General features: G+C 43.4%; 1 protein-coding gene across 3 annotated transcripts in view; it reads right to left on the bottom strand.

Moving 5' to 3' along the window:
• Positions 1-402: 402 nt before the first annotated feature.
• Positions 403-19,448, bottom strand: part of LOC113583413 (uncharacterized) — a 44,601-nt gene continuing 25,555 nt past the window's right edge. The window contains exons 5-15 of one of the 3 annotated variants that reach the window (XM_081716131.1): positions 17,001-17,143; positions 15,831-15,911; positions 5,340-5,392; positions 4,906-5,040; positions 4,416-4,553; positions 4,112-4,245; positions 3,841-3,961; positions 3,595-3,734; positions 3,442-3,477; positions 3,277-3,312; positions 403-2,285 (exon numbers count right to left, since the gene is read on the bottom strand). In XM_081716131.1, the coding sequence (XP_081572257.1) occupies positions 2,109-2,285; positions 3,277-3,312; positions 3,442-3,477; positions 3,595-3,734; positions 3,841-3,961; positions 4,112-4,245; positions 4,416-4,553; positions 4,906-5,040; positions 5,340-5,392; positions 15,831-15,911; positions 17,001-17,143 (1,194 nt within the window). In that variant the 3' untranslated portion in view covers positions 403-2,108. The remainder of the gene's footprint in view (positions 2,286-3,276; positions 3,313-3,441; positions 3,478-3,594; positions 3,735-3,840; positions 3,962-4,111; positions 4,246-4,415; positions 4,554-4,905; positions 5,041-5,339; positions 5,393-15,830; positions 15,912-17,000; positions 17,144-19,448) is intronic. The other 2 variants (XM_027019758.3, XR_014124226.1) reach the window with 2 other exon arrangements.

Here is a 19,448-nt window from a genome sequence, read left to right as displayed (position 1 = left end):
TGCCACCCCCTGTTGGCAGCAGATTGTATTGCAGTGTTGTAGGTGAAGGTGGCTAAGAGGTGAGGATATGAGCTCATCGCCCATTCTCATAGTCTGACATAGTACTAGGACTGATGCATGTATGTTTTCCCATGCTCTGTTGCCGGGCAACATGACAACACAAGTTGTCGCTGCATGAAAGAGGGTGTGCCTGACAGGAGATGGACTTTTCGAATGCACGCATGTTGAGATTACATGTCCGTGTACGTGCATGCGTGCATGCTGTATTACAGTGCATTGGTACCCACTTTAAAAAATGTGACTTGCCTCCTAAGCATGATGATTTGTCCATGACCAAACTCAATCAGTTTTGCACTGAAAGTCATTAGGCCATCCTAAACAGCCAGTGCACAGACCTTTGTATTCTCGGTGGTGGGTGATTTTTCTGACGGGCTGAATGTGCTGTGCTGGAGTGAGTGTGACTCAGACAGACCCTCATCTGGTGATACCTGGAACAAGGCTTAAAAACCCCCTGCAGAACTGCACGAGTTACACCCACTCAGACACACCTGAGTGCAGCCAACAGAAGGCTGAGGTTGGGCTTTAAGCAAGGTCTTGAATGTCCTGAGGTCCTGTTATCCCAGTGCTAATAGAGAGTTCTGTTAAAAACACTGAATATCTAAAGAGAGATTAGACATGAGATCAAGCCCGGCAGACCCAAGCTAGGCTCGGTCCTGTTGAAGAGCCGGTCTCTTGCATTGCCTCGCCTCTTTTCCCTTTTGAGAGATGATGAGTGTCTTTTTGTCTCCCTCTGCTGGATAAGACTAAGTTGAGAAAAGAGGTGAGGATTGAGCGAATGAGAGGGAAGGCCGCAGAAAAAATAAGAAGCACAGAGCTGAGGTGATGAAAGTGGATGAGTTTAGATTGAGTTTGTGCAAACTGTGTACAAAGCAAAGCGGAATGTTAAGGGGGGCGAGACAGATGGTTTGGGGATGTGCCCAAAGGAGAGGAGAGGAGGATCAGAGAGGAAGAGAGGAGATTTATGGATGGGGTGCCAAAAGACATGAAGGTGGTTGGGGTGACGGAGGAGGATGTCCAGGACAGGACAAGATGGAGACGAATGATCAACTGTGGCGACCCCCAACAGGACCAGCTGAAAGAAGAGTTTCATACTCAGTTATGTAATGTCATTGCTTTCTAATTCCCGGTGTATTTTTTATGGTTAAATTCCCAGTTCTTAACTGCTGACCTCCTGCGTTTAACCACGACCCCTTATACTGCAGAACAGCAGAAAACATGAAACACAGACATGTAAAGGTGAAGATCATTGTTACTGTTCACTGATTTAACAGTATTTCTACATGAGCTTGGCTCATATTACTCTATACAGTGCCACTGAGACTAAACAACCCATGACTTTGGTGTTGCTAGAACCTTCTCTACCAAATGAGGAAGATAGTGCTGCTATGGGTGTAGTTTAAGGATGAATCTTTTATGGCCACTAACTTTTTGATGCACCATGATAGGTCAACATTATGCAAGGTTCAGCAGATGTTCTGAACTCACAATAAAACAGCCATACTTATTATGGACAAATTACTATGGGATGGCCCATGCTACACAAAGTGCAAGCACACGCGCACACACACACACACACACACACACACACACACACACACACACACACGCATACTGTTGTAGCCTCATACCCTGCCAAGTGAGCTCTGAGAAGCCTCTTTACTCCAAAGCCAACATGTCACTCTCCTGTCACTTTAAAAACGCATATATACATAACGCACATACATGAATGCACACAGTTCATGTGACACATATGTTACAAAGGAACAGGAAATGTTTACAGTGGTTTGAGATTAACAGTCATTTTTCTGCCTTCTTACTTTCTCTCCGTCATCCTCTCTAGCGCCATCTACAGTTCGTCCACAGACCAGATCTTGCCTCCCTTTTATGTTTCGATGGCTTGATTTCAAGTCCAGATTTTCGTTATCATATCAGGTCCAAACTTTTTATCAGGACAAAGTTCAGTTTTCAGGACCTCAATAGTTGATGGGCGCCCCCCCCTTTGCTGTTGACTGACAGGTCATGTGACACACCTCCAGAGTAGTCACACATTACATGTCGACTTGTCCTGAGCCCCAGCCGTCACGCTCTGGCTCCTCTGAGGAGTGTGGGGGTGTGTCCAGGGACAGGTCCTGCCTTTTACCAAAAACCTTCTCTTGCAGCTCGGTGATGTCCTGACGGATGTCCGCCATCATTAGTAACAGGAAGTCAAACGAACCAGGGGGTCCCTACAGTAGAAACGTACACAGATCACAAACGCGGCCAGCTGTTTTGATGAAACCAATCTGAGCTGCTCTTACATAATGTGCCTGTGCAACTAGATTGATACCGCTCACCAAAATAGATGAAACATTTTTAAGGAAATCCAGCTTCTATCTCGGGGTCTGTTACATTTCATTGTATTTAGTTACATTTAAATTCGTCCAGTTCCACTGATGAGGTCTGCTTTAATACCTTGTGAATCACGTTTTGTATTTGTCTTCTAAACCCATCCCCAGACATCCCATTCAATAGTAATTTTCTTGATTTTTTTTTTAAGTGATGTTACAGGCCTGACCCAACATTATTTGCAAAACTGTTTGTGTAATTAATTGTATTTAGGGAACGATGTTGCTAATCTCAGTGAGTAGGCCTGCTGCATTTATGAGGGCTGCAGAGACGTGACAGCGAACGCAACGCAGAACAGGTTTGACAGTGATCGTCTATAGTCAGTCAGCCTCAATCAATCAATAACAGCTCATACCCAAACGTAATATTAAATATCCTTTCATGACAATTTCACTTACACTGTCTCAAAGGGCAAGTCCTTTATGTTCAGTTCTTAAAGTGCGGTTTGGTATGGAAAGAAGATCTAGGTTACAAGTTTTTGATTTCAACGTGTAGCCAATAACGTCTTCATTTAGCCTGTAGCTATGTTGACAATAGTAAGACATTACGAGTTTACAAATAGAGCAGGCCTAATTTTACAGAAGTACATATATAGGACTGATTTCCTTCCCAACAGTGGACATGACCATTCAAACAAGCAACTATAAGGCAAAGCAAACTACTCATTTAGTTGTTTTTTTTAAGCCTTAATTATATTTCTTTAAATGTAACATGTATAGTCTATACAACCAAATTATAAAAGGGCATCCCACAAATATGAGGAGAGGTAACTGATCCTAGATCAGTCTTTATTAAATATATTGATCCCTAGAAGCCAAAGGGTGAACTCACTGGGGGGCCCCTGGGTCCAGGAGGACCTCTGTCTCCCTGTGAAGGAAAAAACAGTGAGCTAATGATTTTACATTATATACAGAGCTTTTAAAATTAACTGTTTCATCAGCCTTCAGTCACTGAATATTAATCCTCTCTCTCTCACACACGCACACACCCACCCACCTTAAAGCCATCTTTTCCAGGTGCTCCCGGTGGTCCCTGTGGAAGCAGGTGCAGAACTCCAGGTAAGGAAGAGTAGACCAGGTGAACCCTCACAGCAGTGAGAGTCCTTTAAGGGGAATCTCGATTCCAAGCCCGGGGGCATACAGAGCTTACCACAGGGCCTCTGCGTCCCCGCTTGATGTGCTCCAGGTCTGGCTGGGGGCCTATAGGGCCCATGTTCCCGCGGGGGCCCTGGGTGCCTGGCTGGCCCCTGGCTCCTGGCTCCCCCTTCTGTCCTGAAGGCCCTGGATGTCCTGTCAGCATCAGAGTCTTAGTCAGGACAACCAACATCCAGGCTGTTAACTGAGTGCCTTTTAAAAACGTCAGCTCTGACAAAAATGAGAGAAACGTGTGTTGTACCAGGCAGGCCTGGGGGTCCAGGTGCCCCTGGGGGACCCAGGGGGTTGTGGCTATCGGAACTTTTACCCACCCTACCAGGAAGTGGTTTTTCACTGCTGTTGTCCAAGCCAGGGGGCAGCACCTACACACAAAACAAAACAGAGAGAGTCTAGGACCAGGGCAGTGTGTGTGTGTGTGTGTGTGTGTGTGTGTGTGTGTGTGTGTGTGTGTGTGTGTGTGCGCGCGCCCTGTATGCTGTTCAGGTCAGCTTGTGGTTTAACATATTCTATACCTGTCCAGGTGAGTGGCCGAGTCCGAGCCGGAGTTTGAGCTGTTGAAGGCTGGTTCTCATGTCCATGATGTCCTGGCAGGTGAGAGAGCAGGAACCAGCAGTTTCAGACTGACCTGCAGAGCCTGAGAGAGAGACTGCAGCCACACACACACACACACACGTACGGTTTTACGGCCCACCATCACACTTAAAATACATGAAACAAATGTAAAAAAACAGTTTTAATCCACACACCTTCATGCTCACACACACACACACACACACACACACACACACACAAACATACATACACATATACACTCACGGTTGTGTGCAGGTACACAGGAGCGCTGGTCTGGAGTCAGTGTGTATCCAGTACTGCAAAGGCAGCGGAAACTGCCAGGTGTGTTTTCACAGGCATGCTCGCATACCGTGCCATTCGACTCCTCACATTCATCCACATCTGAGACAGAGACACACACACACAGAGGGGTTACTAAATAAAAAAATGAATTACAGTTACTATAAAAATAGATAAATATTAAATAGAAATTATTCAATATTGCCAGTGCTGCCAATTTGTGTGAAAAATGTAAAAGAACCCACAAGCCACTCTTTAGTAATCACAATAATATTTATTATATTTTAGAATTTATGGTCCCAGACAGACAGACATTTAGTAAGGTAACTTATTTATCGCTATGGTACTGTGAGATGGAACTAAATGAACACAATCAAATGCAGCAAACAAACAAACCAGCAAACAACAAAAACAAACAAAGCAAAAAATAAATGAACAAACAAACCACACCTACCTAAGCAATATGGGTGCAGGTGCTGGCGGTGTCTCTCCCGATCGAAGCGGTAGCCATGGTAACAGGTGCATACCACCCGGCCAAAGTTATCTGTACACTGCTGTTCGCAGGGAGAGCCAGCACACACATCTACACCTAGACTCACACCAGCAAGACACTGGATTTATTACATAATCAACACACGAAATATGTGAAGGCCCACAGCACCCTCTAGTGTCGACAAAGAACAATACAGCATGTCCCAAGAGTTTTAGAACTGTCAATTGAAAAGTCTGACTGGAAACTATAAACATCAATAGATTAATAAATATACTAAAACAAAATAAGTGTTAATAAATAAATAAATGAAAGTTAATAATTTACTAAAATAGAGAAGTGACTAGGAAAAGTGATTCACTGGAAGTAACAAACACAAAAGGCAGGATTTTACCTACTTTCTGGTATGCACTGTCCCATCACCAACCTGAATCCTTTACAGCATTTCCTCCTGGGGTGAGGGAGAGACAGCGGTGTAGAGGTTTAGATTTTAATGATATTAGTGTCATTAAAGCAAAGAAAAAGCAATAAACATCAGCTGAGTTTGTCTCTTTTCTTGAACAGATGCATTATCAGGGATCTGCTGTATTAAACTGAGGTCAACAACCAAACCAAAACACTTCCATTCTTGTAGAGTGCCGCAACCCCCCAAAAAAACTTTTGAACACGTTCATGGTCTTCAGAACAAACCGTTACTCCTTCATTACAACCTTTCCTCTGCATTGGTGAATATGACCTCTGCGTGTGATTGCTGGGAACGTAAAACGTATCAAATGAAAATCGATCCCAGCTGGTAGTTTTGGCATTATATTTGTCGATTTTTAACCATATAAAAGATCATTTGCAAGACGCCTCAAGCGTTTTCACCAACACACCAGCCAGTCAATTAATTTATCAATCAATTAATCACCACTTTGCAAACCACTGTGTGTTACAAACTAAGGAGCATATATAGGAACAAGACAGACAAACAGAGAGAAAAAACGAACGAACGAACCAACGAACAAGGTTCCTACATTTTCCATTTCCATACTTTTCCACTCAAATTTCCAGACATCAGTATATTTTTTTTTCATACCATATTTGACATCCGTTTCAGAAACCCAGCTGTTAACATGCATGTTACACTTAGAATATTTATGACAGATATTACTGCTCCCCTCATATTTTTGGAAACGACGATGAAAGGAGACATATGGTTTCCTTACGCCGGCCTTACACCACCAGACTTTTCAAGCGTTTTCAGCGTTGCAACCAAATTTACAATGTCGAAATAAATAAAATGATGAGTTTTGCTAGGTTTTGGCACGCCTGTCATCCTGCCATATTTTTCTCGTCTTGGCGTTCTAATAAAGTCAACCGGGTACAACGTTATGATGAGTTTTAGTCTTGGCTAATGCAGACAGTTACGTGACTTTATCCAGCACCAAACACGGAACAGCGAAGCGGATACAGGAACGTGGAGGACACCGAGGAGACTCCGGGAAGGCCGTGGAAGACACTGCTTCTGTCTTTCATTTAGGCTCTTTTCCCCTCAGATGAAACCACTGCACACACGAGGGCAGCTGTGGCTAAAAGCTGCTTGTTTCTGCTCCATCGTGGAGCGGTTTCTCTTCTCGTAAATTTCCAACAGAAGCATTACCAGAAAATAATATCCAAAGGAATCTGCTTGCGGTCATGCTAATAGTGAGCCCTCCATATCTCCAGTCTGTATAAAATTATAGTCTGTGACTATACTGATCAGTCGTTAAAGGGTTTTCAGACTCTTAGCGCTTAGCTTTACGCAGAAAAAAAGGTCTTCATTGCATAACTTATAAACTCAGATTTGCGATTCTGTGTATATATGTAATTCGAATTAAGATAGTGTGTGGCGGATGTCGGGCTTTGGTACACGTATAAGGGGTACTGGGGGGAGAGATGTACAGCCAACGTCACGCTCTGACTCTTTCGCGCAGCGGTAAACATTTGGGACAGGCTGGCTCAGGGCTCCAGACAAAAATAGCGTAAGGAAATCCAACAGCCTTTTAAAGTGCCAAAACACCGAAGGATAATCTTAGCGGTAGTTCCTCTCGTGCTATTATATGGGCTCTGCGCCGAAAATGAAATCATAAGAATCTTATGCTTTCGACTAGATTTATATTTCTACATATATATATATATATATATATATATATATATATATATATATATATATATATATATATATATATAATATCATTCGATTCCTGCTGTGAAATCCATTTTCCCGAATATATCTTTCCTGCTGAAGAACAAAAGTCTCATTACATAGCATTATGCCATATGCCATAGGGAAACATCTGAAGCCGCGATGTTTTGGAAATGCCTTTCTACGATTGTACTTTTGACTGCTTCACGTGAATATTTGTTGAGATGAGATGTCTGGCTCTAACCACGTTATAACTTAGTATTCACACTGAAAGGAGGAGGCAGCATGTGCATGCTCGTGTGTGCGGACGCGCGCACGTGTGTGTTTAAGAGTGCGCGTGTGTGCATGCTGATGTGGGAGGCGGATCACTGATGTGGGAGGTGGCCAGAGGAAACCAGCCTGCTTACGGTCAGTCTTAACTCCAGAAAACCAGTTACTCCTTGCTCAGTCAGATTGGGACCCGTGAATGAAGGCCTGCAGTCTTTTTCTCTCATGTTCACTTTCTCTCTCTCTTTCTCTCTGTGTCTTTCTTTATCTTTCTCTCTCCATCTTTCTCTATCTCTCTCTGTCTGTTTCTCCCTCTCTCCCCTCCCCCTCCCTCTCACAAACAGTTGACTGCTAGGTCTCAACTCAAGCTCCCTCCAGTTTCACTGACAATCATGAGAGATGCCTGAATAAACAATCCCATCAGAAAGACACAGGTCTGTCTGCAAGAGAGTGAAAGTGAGACAGCCAATGAGATGTAATGAGCTGTGTCCATCACCCTGTTGCATGGGCTGTGGGTCCAAGGAAGCTTCACAGAACCTTCTCACCCAGTCTGCTTTGGGGGTTGAGAGCATTTAGCGCCAAGCCAAACACACATGCTTCATACAATTTTTCTTTATTATGTGTGTGTGTGTGTGTGTGTGTAAGCTTGCTTGGCTTTTCCGGCATGTGAGCCAGCAGCCTCTCTGTGTGTTCACCCCTTACGGAAGGAGGTCCAAATCAAAACCAGCTGCACATGTCCCTATCTAACAGATTAGGGGAACTCAAATGGCATGAATGATCCCCACTAATGAGCATGGCTACATCCAGTTAATCTGTATGACCCTGGTGTTGGGTACCACACACATTCCCCCCCCCCCACTATCAGCATGTTACACAGTCCAGAGGGGGGGGGGGGTGATTACGTTGTTTCTGTTTTCTGTTAATGCAGGCTTGATTTATTTATTTATTTACCCATTAGGAAAAGGAATGTGGAGTAATATCCATATGCATCTTTTTTCCCTTTTCTTTATGAATGTACTGTGTGTGTGTGTGTGTGTGTGTGTGTGTGTGTGTGTGTGTGTGTGTGTGTGTGTGTGAGAACAAACAAACGTTATGTTTCCATTTATGGTTAGACTGCCATAATGCATTAGATGCTCCATCCAAACAAACTGAAAATGACCAGAACTGTGGGTTGCTAGGTCTTTCACACAAGAGCACAGGCCTACATGCCTGCTCTCAGACTTACATAATGCATGAGACACTCCAAACACAAATGAAAACTGAGCAGAGTTAAAAGTTTGGGTTGTCAGATCTGGCACATAAGAATAAATACCTACATACTTCTGTTAGTTTAGACAGTTTTTTTATTATAAAAGTTTTGTAACAGAAACTGAATATCACAGAGAACTCTTTTATTGATGTGAAAGTTCTTAGTAAATTAGAGAATCTACAACCCGGTTGCCAAAAAAAGTGAAAAGGGGGAAAGTAACCAGACACATGTAGATGTACAGAACTGGAGTGAAATCACTACACTTAAGAGAAATCACTAAACTGTTAAGAGAAATCACTACACTGTGGAGTGAAATCACTACACTGGAGTGAAATCACTACATTGTTAAGAGAAATCACTACACTGTGGAGTGAAATCACTACACTGTTAAGAGAAATCACTACACTGGAGTGAAATCACTACACTGTGGAGTGAAATCACTACACTGTTAAGAGAAATCACTACACTGGAGTGAAATCACTACACTGTTAAGAGAAATCACTACACTGTGTAGTGAAATCACTACACTGTTAAGAGAAATCACTACACTGTGTAGTGAAATCACTACACTGTTAAGAGAAATCACTACACTGTGGAGTGAAATCACTACACTGTGGAGTGAAATCACTACATTGTTAAGAGAAATCACTACACTGTGGAGTGAAATCACTACACTGTTAAGAGAAATCACTACACTGTGGAGTGAAATCACTACACTGTGGAGTGAAATCACTACACTGTTAAGAGAAATCACTACACTGTGGAGTGAAATCACTACACTGTGGAGTGAAATCACTACACTGTGGAGTGCTGCTAAGCACGGATTGAATCCCCTGTAGACAGAGAGCTGCATCCTCTGGTAAGTGTTTAGGGCTCCCCAAGTGAAGAGGGTTGAGCCCCATGGTCACCGCTGAAACAGATGGGAGAGGGAACAGAAAGGAGATGTTGAGATTGAGATGGAGAGATGAGGGGCAGAGATGGAAGGCAGAACATGTCAGAAACTACAGCTACAGGTCAACGACCTACAAACACACGAGGACAAAAAGACTGTGTGTCCTGCGTCTTATCTTCTGCTTCCTTGTAGATGTGTGTGTGTGTGTGTGTGTGTCTGTGTGTGCACGTGCATGCATGCGTGTATGTAAATGTGTGCGTGTGTGTGTGTGTGTGTGTCTGTGTATGTGTACGGATGAAGTGTGTGTGAAAGTGTTAAACTGTCTGTGTATGAAGGCCTGTGTTTATTTGGTCTGTCAGTGCACTTCCAGGTCACTGCCTCAGGGGCTCATGGGAAAGAGAAGCTGTGAGACTAAAGCTTCTCCGCAGGGACACACCCCCTTCACCCTCCACCTCCTCTAAAACTCCTGAAATACTACCATCACAGAACCTATCTGTCAGTCAGTCCATCCAGCCATCCATCACTGAATTGGAAATACTCAATACGATTCATCGTTATGGTAATACAGCTGTTATTCCATCTTTGTGTTGCTCTGTTTTCATCTCTGAAGGTGATCTTTCCTTAACAAACACATGGATTTATTAGTTATATTCAGGGAGTATTTTCCAAAGTCATCATGACATTAACAGTTTTTGATCAGTTCACATTACATTGTGTAACACATCTACAAAACAAGCATCAAAATTTGAAACCTTGAATAATTTATAATTGCTTATTTAAAAGAGTCTTTAAAAGCCTTAGCCTTTAATTTAAGTTGAATTTAATTACAGTTAAAAATTTTACTGTGGTAGTTGAGGCCCTAATGGCTTTGGAAATGTCTGAACTGTAGGGGAGTGGTAGCTTAGCTTACTTGACTTGCAATCAGAAGGTTGCTGGTTCAAGCGCCAAATTGCCCCTAAGCAAGGCCTTTAACCCTCAATTGCTCAAGTTGTACTCAGTCATAACTGTTAGTTGCTTTGGATAAACATGCCATAAATGTAGATGGTCTTGTGTGAAACTCATCAGGAGTGAATTTATAGATGTCATATTTTAAACATTTTTCTTCAGTTTTAGTTTACTGAGTATGTCAGAGTTTTACTTTTTATGGTGTTGTCCATTAGAAGGTTGCACTGGGATCTGCAGTCATTTTTACAGTATAAGAGCTTCATTGTCAAGTATCTTTTGGAAGCAAACATTAACTAGAATTATTCCATTTTGAAGTAGTCAGCAGCAGCCTGACAAAATAAGAGTCTTTGAGTCACAGTGAGGGAGCTTGCAGAACACTTGTCGAGTGTCGAGTGTGATGTCATGGCGCGACCGGGCAAACAGGGTGTGACAGGTTGTACGCGCCACAACTAAGGGCACAGGCAGGATGTCACACTGTGATGGAACTGCTGCGCTTCACATCATACTCGAGAAACTAGCAAGTGCTTCTTAAAATGTTTCCCCACAAAGTGTTTCACATTTTAGGGAGACTAAAAATCAAGTCATTTCAGGGTTGTATTCAAAACACTATAAAGGATTAAACTATGTATTGCTGCTTGTTGTCTAGGTTATGCAATTACTTTCAATCAAGGCTTTGGAAAAATCAGATGCAATTCAGTTTAGGTGAGCGGTTTGCATCAGTTCTGACAATGAGTGATGTGTCGAAGCAAGGTTATGACCCTGTTAATCCCGCTGTCACTGGAATGTGACCCTTAGCAAAACACACACACAGACACACACATACGCATGATGGAGGGAGAGACTAGGAGACAGATCAAAGACAAGAGCCCACCAATGAGAGCAGTGTGGAGAGTGAACAGGAGCCCAGGGATCTGGTGGGCGTTTTGCTCTGAGTGTAGGTAAGCACTGGGGACAGAAAGTCCAAACTAATGCCAGATCACCAGAGAGGAGACGTTTAAATTCTAATGACAGATCAAACACACACACACACACACACACACACACACACACACACACAGTCACACCACCATTTATACACACATACACCCCCTGGTTACTCAAAATGAAGATTAATTCATACATGATCACAGGTGACCCTAAAAAATGGATTCATACCACTTGAGACACAGAACAATCTCTCTTTTAAATAAATAAATAAAATTAACCGCCTGAAGGAAATGATACTGGAAATGATTGTCCCTAAATCCATTTATATATCAGCATTCAGTCAGCAGATCTGAAATGCAAAATAATGAACCCCCCCCCCCCCCCCCCCCCCACACACACACACACACACACACACTCACACACACACACACACACACACACAAATGCACATCTGGTCTTCATCTCACCACTATTGCACATTCGACTGATTCCAACAGCACCCACACTCCACCTCAGTGACAGATATAATAGCTGCCATGACAGGTCTGGCAGTGAGACAGGTCTGGCGGTGAGACAGGTCTGGCAGCAGAAGGGTGAAGATGAGATCTGGCAGTAAAAGGCCTGGCAGTGACGGGATAGGAGAGGAGTCACAGTCACAGAGTCACCACAGGTCTGCTGACTAATCAGAAAAATGTGAAAGTCCTAAATACATTATTACACTTGAGTTTTCATTTGCCAACACTGCTTCTGCCAATCAGAGCAAATGGCAGGAAGTTAGAAAAGAGAAAGCACAAAGGAGGTTTAGAAATGAGAAAGGTCTGAGGAGCCTCCGAATACCCTGCCTTCCTCTCAACACCTTCTATTTTCTCATGTCAGGACATCTCTCCACGCCAGTCTCGGCGCCCGAGTCAGCCCACGGTGTGAGACACCCCATAAAGCCACATTAAAGCCTGGACGTTTACCGCTGGTAACTCCTTCCTCTCCCACTTCCTGTCTGGAGTGCCTTATTGCAGCACCTCCTGGTTTTACGCAACCTCCCCCTGCCAGGAAGAGGCACTGCTGTGGCACTGGTGTGGCACTGGTGTGGCACTGGTGTGGCACTGGTGTGGCACTGGTGTGATGGTACTGGTGTAACACACACCATAGACTCCACAGAAAAAAACAAATGTTTTCTTTTGTTAATGAGTGAAGGACTATATGACCCTAACACACAAGACATATCTCCCAGTCTCTCACTACAGCGCTGAGACTCCCAGTATCTCCCTACAGCAACCCCTCAAAAAACTGTGACCTTGGCCCTGATGTGTCAGATAAAAGATGGATGATAAATTTATGCACAGAAATATTAAGACATCACAGGCTGAGAAGGGTTTGCAATACATTCGCACAAGTCATTTTGAAAGAAATGGGGAATTCCACTGGCCACAAAATGTTCCTTTTCTCTCGTTCCCTCCTGTTCTCTCTCTCTCATTCTCTCATTCACTCTCTCTCTCTCTCACACACACACACACACACACACACACAGGCAGACACACAAATGTCTGTTCTTAGATCAAACAAATCGGACAAAACCTTTAGAACCATTCAAGTACTTTTCATATCACATGATGGGGTAATACAATGCTTTCACTGGCTTCTATTTAGAGTTGCAGAAAGGCTCCTCTATCTGCCCATCCATGAGTACTGAAAAGTGAAGTGAACTTGGTTGGGACCTCCACTGTAATTCATAAGAGCTGTGGGACGCAGAGTAGGGAGGCTGGGACCACGTTTGGATGAATGTTATACTACAACGTATGGACCAGCATATGGGCAGCTGGATCCTGTAAAGACAAAAACAACCTGAAGTCCCAGCCATCCAGTGCACCATCCAGTCATGCTGAATACAGTAGCCAATGGGAGTGACCAACCCTCAGCTGACGGCGCTCGGTCCATGCTAAACAGCTCGTAGATTAAATGCGTAAATTCAACTGGTGTTTCATTATTGTACTAGTATTGTACTGACTAATATCTGACTTTTTTTCCTGCTGGTTCTGTTTTCTATATGCCTATTTCTAGTACCTCCCAATTCAGCATTTGTTATATTCTAGATTTGCCTTCATACTTAAAGAAGCAATAAGTCATTTTTTCCCCATTGATTCTTCTCCACATTATGACACCAACACCTAGTGGTCTGGATGTTTCTGTACTAAACCTGTTTTAACATGGCCACCAGTACGTGGGGGACCCGCTCTACGGTGCATAAACTGGTTATTTTGAGGACTACAAAGCAAATTGATTATTTGTCTTATGTTGACTGCACTTTACAGAAATTACTCACTTTTATAAATATTGTTCACTATGTTTTGATGGTAAAAATGACTTATTGCTTCTTTAACTAGTTTGTCAATCCTTTGTTCACTACCGTTGCTCTTCCTACATCATGCATTATGTTGCATTAGTTTAGCATAATTAACCCCAATCTCATACCTAAAACACTTTTTTCTTGGATAAAGATGCTTAGAAAATTATCACCGCAGATTTTTAAAATATTATATGGATCTAATCATGTTCCTCTCATTGCTATATATTGAGTGTTTTGGAAGGTCCCGCTGGACATAAGCCCGTGCTGTGATTGAGGTAAACGATCTCACGTTTAAGATGAGGGTGCCATTACTCAGAAGTCTTACCATAAGCTGGAGGCCAAGTCAAACTCCCTACTCCACTTTATGGCACTTTTATGTAACTGCTCTCATGGATCTAAGAGAAACTGGCAGGGTCTGATTAAAGTAAACAGACCATGCAGCTTCTTAATGAATTAATGTCTCGCAGAAACCGATGGTAAGAACTAGCCTGTTTTCTCTCTTTCCCTCCCTCCCACTGTTCTTCCTTTTTGCTTTCATTCACCTTTGTAATTTCTCACTTTACAATTTCTCTCATCTCTCTCTGCACACCTCATCACCAGTGTCCTGATGTCAGAAAAGAACTTCTTCATGCTTCGCTTTTGTTTTGAGGGGCGTTGTGTGTTGTAACCTGTGTAAATGTGAACTTGGGAATACGCTCGTGCAAAGGTTTTGGTGCATAACACATTAAAGGCATCCAAAAAATCAAATAATCGTACCCTCTCTCTCTCTCTGTGGAGTATCAGCACAGCTGAGCTCACAAACACACAAACACACATGCGCACACACACACACACACACACACACACACACACACACACACACACACACACAATAAAGAAACATTGTATGAAGCATGTGTGTTTGGCTTGGCCCTAAATGCTCTCGACCCCCAAAGCAGACTGGGTGAGAAGGTTCGGTGGAGCTTCCTTGGACCCACAGCCCATGCAACAGACACAGCTCATTACGTCTCATTGGCTGTCTCACTCTCTTGCAGACAGACCTGTGTCTTTCTGATGGGATTGTTTATTCAGGCATCTCTCATGATTGTCAGTGAAACTGGAGGGAGCTTGAGTTGAGACCTAGCAGTCAACTGTTTGTGAGAGGGAGGGGGAGGGGAGAGAGGGAGAAACAGACAGAGAGAGATAGAGAAAGATGGAGAGAGAAAGATAAAGAAAGACACAGAGAGAAAGAGAGAGAGACAGAGAGAGAGAGAGAGAAAGTGAACATGAGAGAAAAAGACTGCAGGCCTTCATTCACGGGTCCCAATCTGACTGAGCAAGGAGTAACTGGTTTTCTGGAGTTAAGCCTGACCGTGAGCAGGCTGGTTTCCTCTGGCCACCTCCCACATCCGTGATCCGCCTCCCACATCAGTGTTCAGTGCCAGCTACCGTCACACTTGGACTGGAGAGGAGATGGAGTCTCGATAGCAAGGGAGAGAGGAAAGAGCTGTGGTCTCGCTTTCCAGACGTCTGCTTTTGCTCCCGCTGCAGGAATTACTGAGGCTCTCAAATGAGCTTTGTCATGGGCCACGTTTGGCAGACCTATCTGATCCAGGTCTGACCCGGGTCTGACCAGGATCAGATAGGTTCTTAGAGTAACAAGGACTGGCCCTATTCCACAGGACCCAGGTCTGACCTAGCAAGAGTGCGGACTCTCCTCCTGTAAGTGCACAGAATCATGCACACATAAATGCATAAGATGTTACATTATCCAACAGGTGACTCAGGAAAGGAGATGAGAGGGATAAGGATGAAGTGTCCTCTTCACACTGCTTACATGCAATACATAACTCTTAATTCACCTGGGAGTACAAGCAAAGCATAAACTACCATTCAAAACCTTCACACATTCTCTACTTTCATTAAAATGAAGGACCAAGTGTAGCTTGCCAAAATTCCACAACACCAACAAGGTGTAAACAGAAAGTGTACTTGACAGAAGATGAGGTACAGCAAACTCCTTTATATCGTGTTAAAAGTTTAACATCACCTGCCCATGCGGTTTGAATAGAATGCTGATAAAGGTCTGAGAGACACTGAGATAAGGCAGGCTTGATCTTACCTGAGACATGTGCCGGCCTGGCCTCCAGCTCTGGTACAGGCATACTCCACTGTTACGATGTTATTATCTGGGCATTCCTCTCTGTCATACACACGCACGCACGCACGCACACACGCAAACATACACACACATGTGCACGCATGCACGCACGCACACACACACACACACACACACACACACACACACACACACACACACACAATTTTTTATACATATGCACCTCCATTGATTTAATTAATTTGGTGTATGCTTGGATATAGCAGTCCAAGACACACACACACACACACACACACACAAACACACACACACACTTCAACTATAACGTGTGTTGTCTGTATTATGTGTGTACTCATTTTTTTGTAGAAGAACCCTATGGGGGGCATAACATTATAAAAATTCATATAACCTATTTTACATTCTTTAATTTAATATTCTAATTTCACTAGCTGCCCAGTTTTCATACAGTCCTGGAGAGAGAGAGAGAGTGAGAGCGAGAGAGAGCGAGAGAGCAGATAAATTACACAGTAATCTTGTGCTGTTTTGAGTAAGGAACGGTTGTTGATTAGGGACTGTTGAGAGATTGAAATGTCAGAAACAGGAAGACACTTCAAAGCTAATTACAGCGATGCAGAAGAGTGACTTGAGGTCAAGGAGCAACGCATAATGATTTGTTATACTGTGAAATATATAAATTGCATTTAGCCATGTATAAGAATTCATATCATAAAAAAGATTCTAGTGTAACTACCAGCCACTGAACCATTTCTACTGCACCACTACACGGCATCAGTCAGTACATTTGTTATGGTACTATTATTAGTACCATGGTACTATTGTTAGTACTATTATTAGTGCCATTGCACACAAAACAATGGTACTAATAATAAAAATATGTTTTTTTTGGGGGGGGGGGGGGGTTATTTTAAAAAGCAGTCGTTATCGCTAATACTTTTTTGTTTTCTATAAAAAAAATCCCAAATAGCCTATTTGCAGGAGACAAATGATCCAGTGAGGATCAAAGCGCTCTCCTTTAGGACTGAGGAAGATTGTCAGCAGCCCACGCCTCTGAACTGAGCGCTGGAGTATAGAGTCAGTAGACCGGACCTCGGGTAACGCTGTTCAGCCATAAACCAAGTTTGAAATCCCGTGAGATTTCAGATGCGCGCTTACCTGCTGATGTCAACTCCATCCCGTGCGTTCACTGCACTGCCACCGCTCGCGCGAAGAACCACGGAGCCGAAGACAGCAAGTGTTAAGACCGCCGCGAGGTGAAGCCGAGTCATGTCCCTCGCGTCGCGGCCACCAGAAAACGTCTGCAATCACTCCGAGGAAAAGGACAGACGTAAACTTACATGGTCGTTGTTTTTACAGGAGCATTTTGGAAACCTGGGAACTAATTATGCGTTATACCCCTAAACGTTGTCAAGCCGGTCGCCTCGGTGTTAGTGCCCCTCGCGCGCGCGGGACAGGCTAAACCTTTGCGCGCTGATGCATCCGATCCCCTTTGCACGCTGATGCATCCCCTGCAGCTGTGTTGCATGGCTCTGCCGTCGCGCGTGAGGAGGCGCGCGCACGTACATCTCCGCTGGATCTGCATTCCTGTCCTGAAGTGGCCGTGACGAAAAAACGACCTTCTCTTGTGAACAGCTGCGACACTCGTGCGACCGTGTAAAACGGGGTGAGCGTCACGCCGGAAATAAAGAGTTGAGGTAAATTTTTAAAATAATCGAGCGTCAACCCATTTAACTTCTAAAACCAGATAGGTACTATCAGAATGGCGACTTCTTTCGTAAACGTTTGGGTTTAGTGAGCGGCATTTAAAGAGAATTCGGAACTGAAAATATTTTTGGCCTTTGGTGACTTCATTCATATCCAGGAAAGCAATTTAACCAACAAACAAACAAACAAGTCATGCACGTACATAGAGCAGCTAACCTGTTCCTTTTCATACACTTTCTGTCCAAAGTAACTTAAACACAACGTAATTACCTTCATGAAATTACAGAAGAAAAAACAACAACAAATCTCTCAGGAACTGGCTTAGAATTACTTACAAATTGATCTCTTAAGTATTTCTATCTCGTAGGCTTTTTCTTTGAAATTAAGCTCAAGAAAACAAACGTTAATCAAGGTGAAACAGGCTATTTCAGAGTAAATGTGTATTTTACTGGCAGTGAGGAGCTGTGTTCACGTGTCAACAACGGCCATAGCATTTTATTATTGTGAGTAGCAATCCTTAGCTGAACCTTTGTGGTTTTCTGCTAAAAATTCAAAGGTTTTCTTGAACTCATTGCTTAACTCCTTGTAATAATATTTTTTTAAAACTGTGTTTGGATTTAGGCTATATATCAGCATGCTAAATGCTTTAAGAATGGGCCATAAGTGATAGCTACCACATAGGCATATGGTAGGCCTGCTCAGCTGTGTCTAATAACAATGGTATTAAGCAACCTTCAACGTTTTCCCAATGACATTGCAGTAAACCAGATGCTTCCGTTCACGATCTGTGAACCAGAGTGACAACCCAAATCCCAACTCTACACCCCCATAACCATAACGTCTTCCCTCTCAAAAACACACTGAAGTTTAAAAATCCCCTTTGTTTTGCTCCCACTACAAAAAACCTAAAGGCTGGGTACCGAAGGTCCACAGACAGAGGCAGTCATGGAAACGGCACAGCTGTGGGTTCCTTTGAGCTAACCGCACTAGCCGAACTCTGTGCAGTTCCCATCCTTGCCCTGCTCAGTTTGGTTCAGTCTGGGTTTTTTACTTCTCTCAGTTTAACCTTTAGCCCTGTTCAATGTGTTTTGGCAAAGCCAGTTGTGAATTCAGTAGGCTTGCACTCATATACGTACGCACGCACGTGTATGTGTGTGCGAACACATGCGCACATACATACGTGCATGCACAAACACAACATTCTTGTACAGATATAGTACATAAATACCATATCTATGACATCCTGACAAATACAGATGTTTTTAGAAGTATGATAAAGGCACATGCAAATATGGGCACATCTGGGGCAGCTGCGTTATCGTCAGCGCTGACAGGCTGGCTTTTAAAGTGCGAGTTTGGGTTGAGTCTCGCCAACTGGAACTGGAAGGGTTATTTAACAGTAAGAAGCACAGCTGGTAGAGTGTAGCTGGTAGTGAAAGGAGGTGATATGACCTAACTATCTCCCCCACTAAATTACTGTGAAAAACAGAGCCGTTAAAGCCTGAATCCACTGGTTGGCTCCACTGATGTTACTTGTTGTCCAGCTATTTCATGTGGGTTTCAAATTTATAAGGTCTATGTTTTTTTGTTTTTTTTTCCAGGGTGAAAATGTTTATGGTCTGTTTATTCAGCTTACATAATCAGGCTCTACATTTTTATGGCTGGATTGTGCGGCTGGTTTTGTTGTTAGAACATAAGGCGCTTTTGGGGTTTGGGTAGCCTCACGTGTTGCTCAACACGACCCCTTGTGATATGGGCAGAGATCACGATGCATTAGGCTCAAGAAGATGGACAAAGTGCTCTCGTCCTCTTCCTGATGGGTTTACACTTCCAGCATGACTCCTATATCTGAAAGCAGTGTGGCTGGATAATGCCTCGAAGCAGGTTTGGCATGCACGT

The sequence above is a fragment of the Electrophorus electricus genome, chromosome 6, assembly GCF_041902795.1.
Source record: "Electrophorus electricus isolate QZ-2024a chromosome 6, ASM4190279v1, whole genome shotgun sequence".
Lineage (NCBI taxonomy): Eukaryota > Metazoa > Chordata > Actinopteri > Gymnotiformes > Gymnotidae > Electrophorus > Electrophorus electricus.
This window is presented reverse-complemented; position numbering and strand designations above follow the sequence as displayed.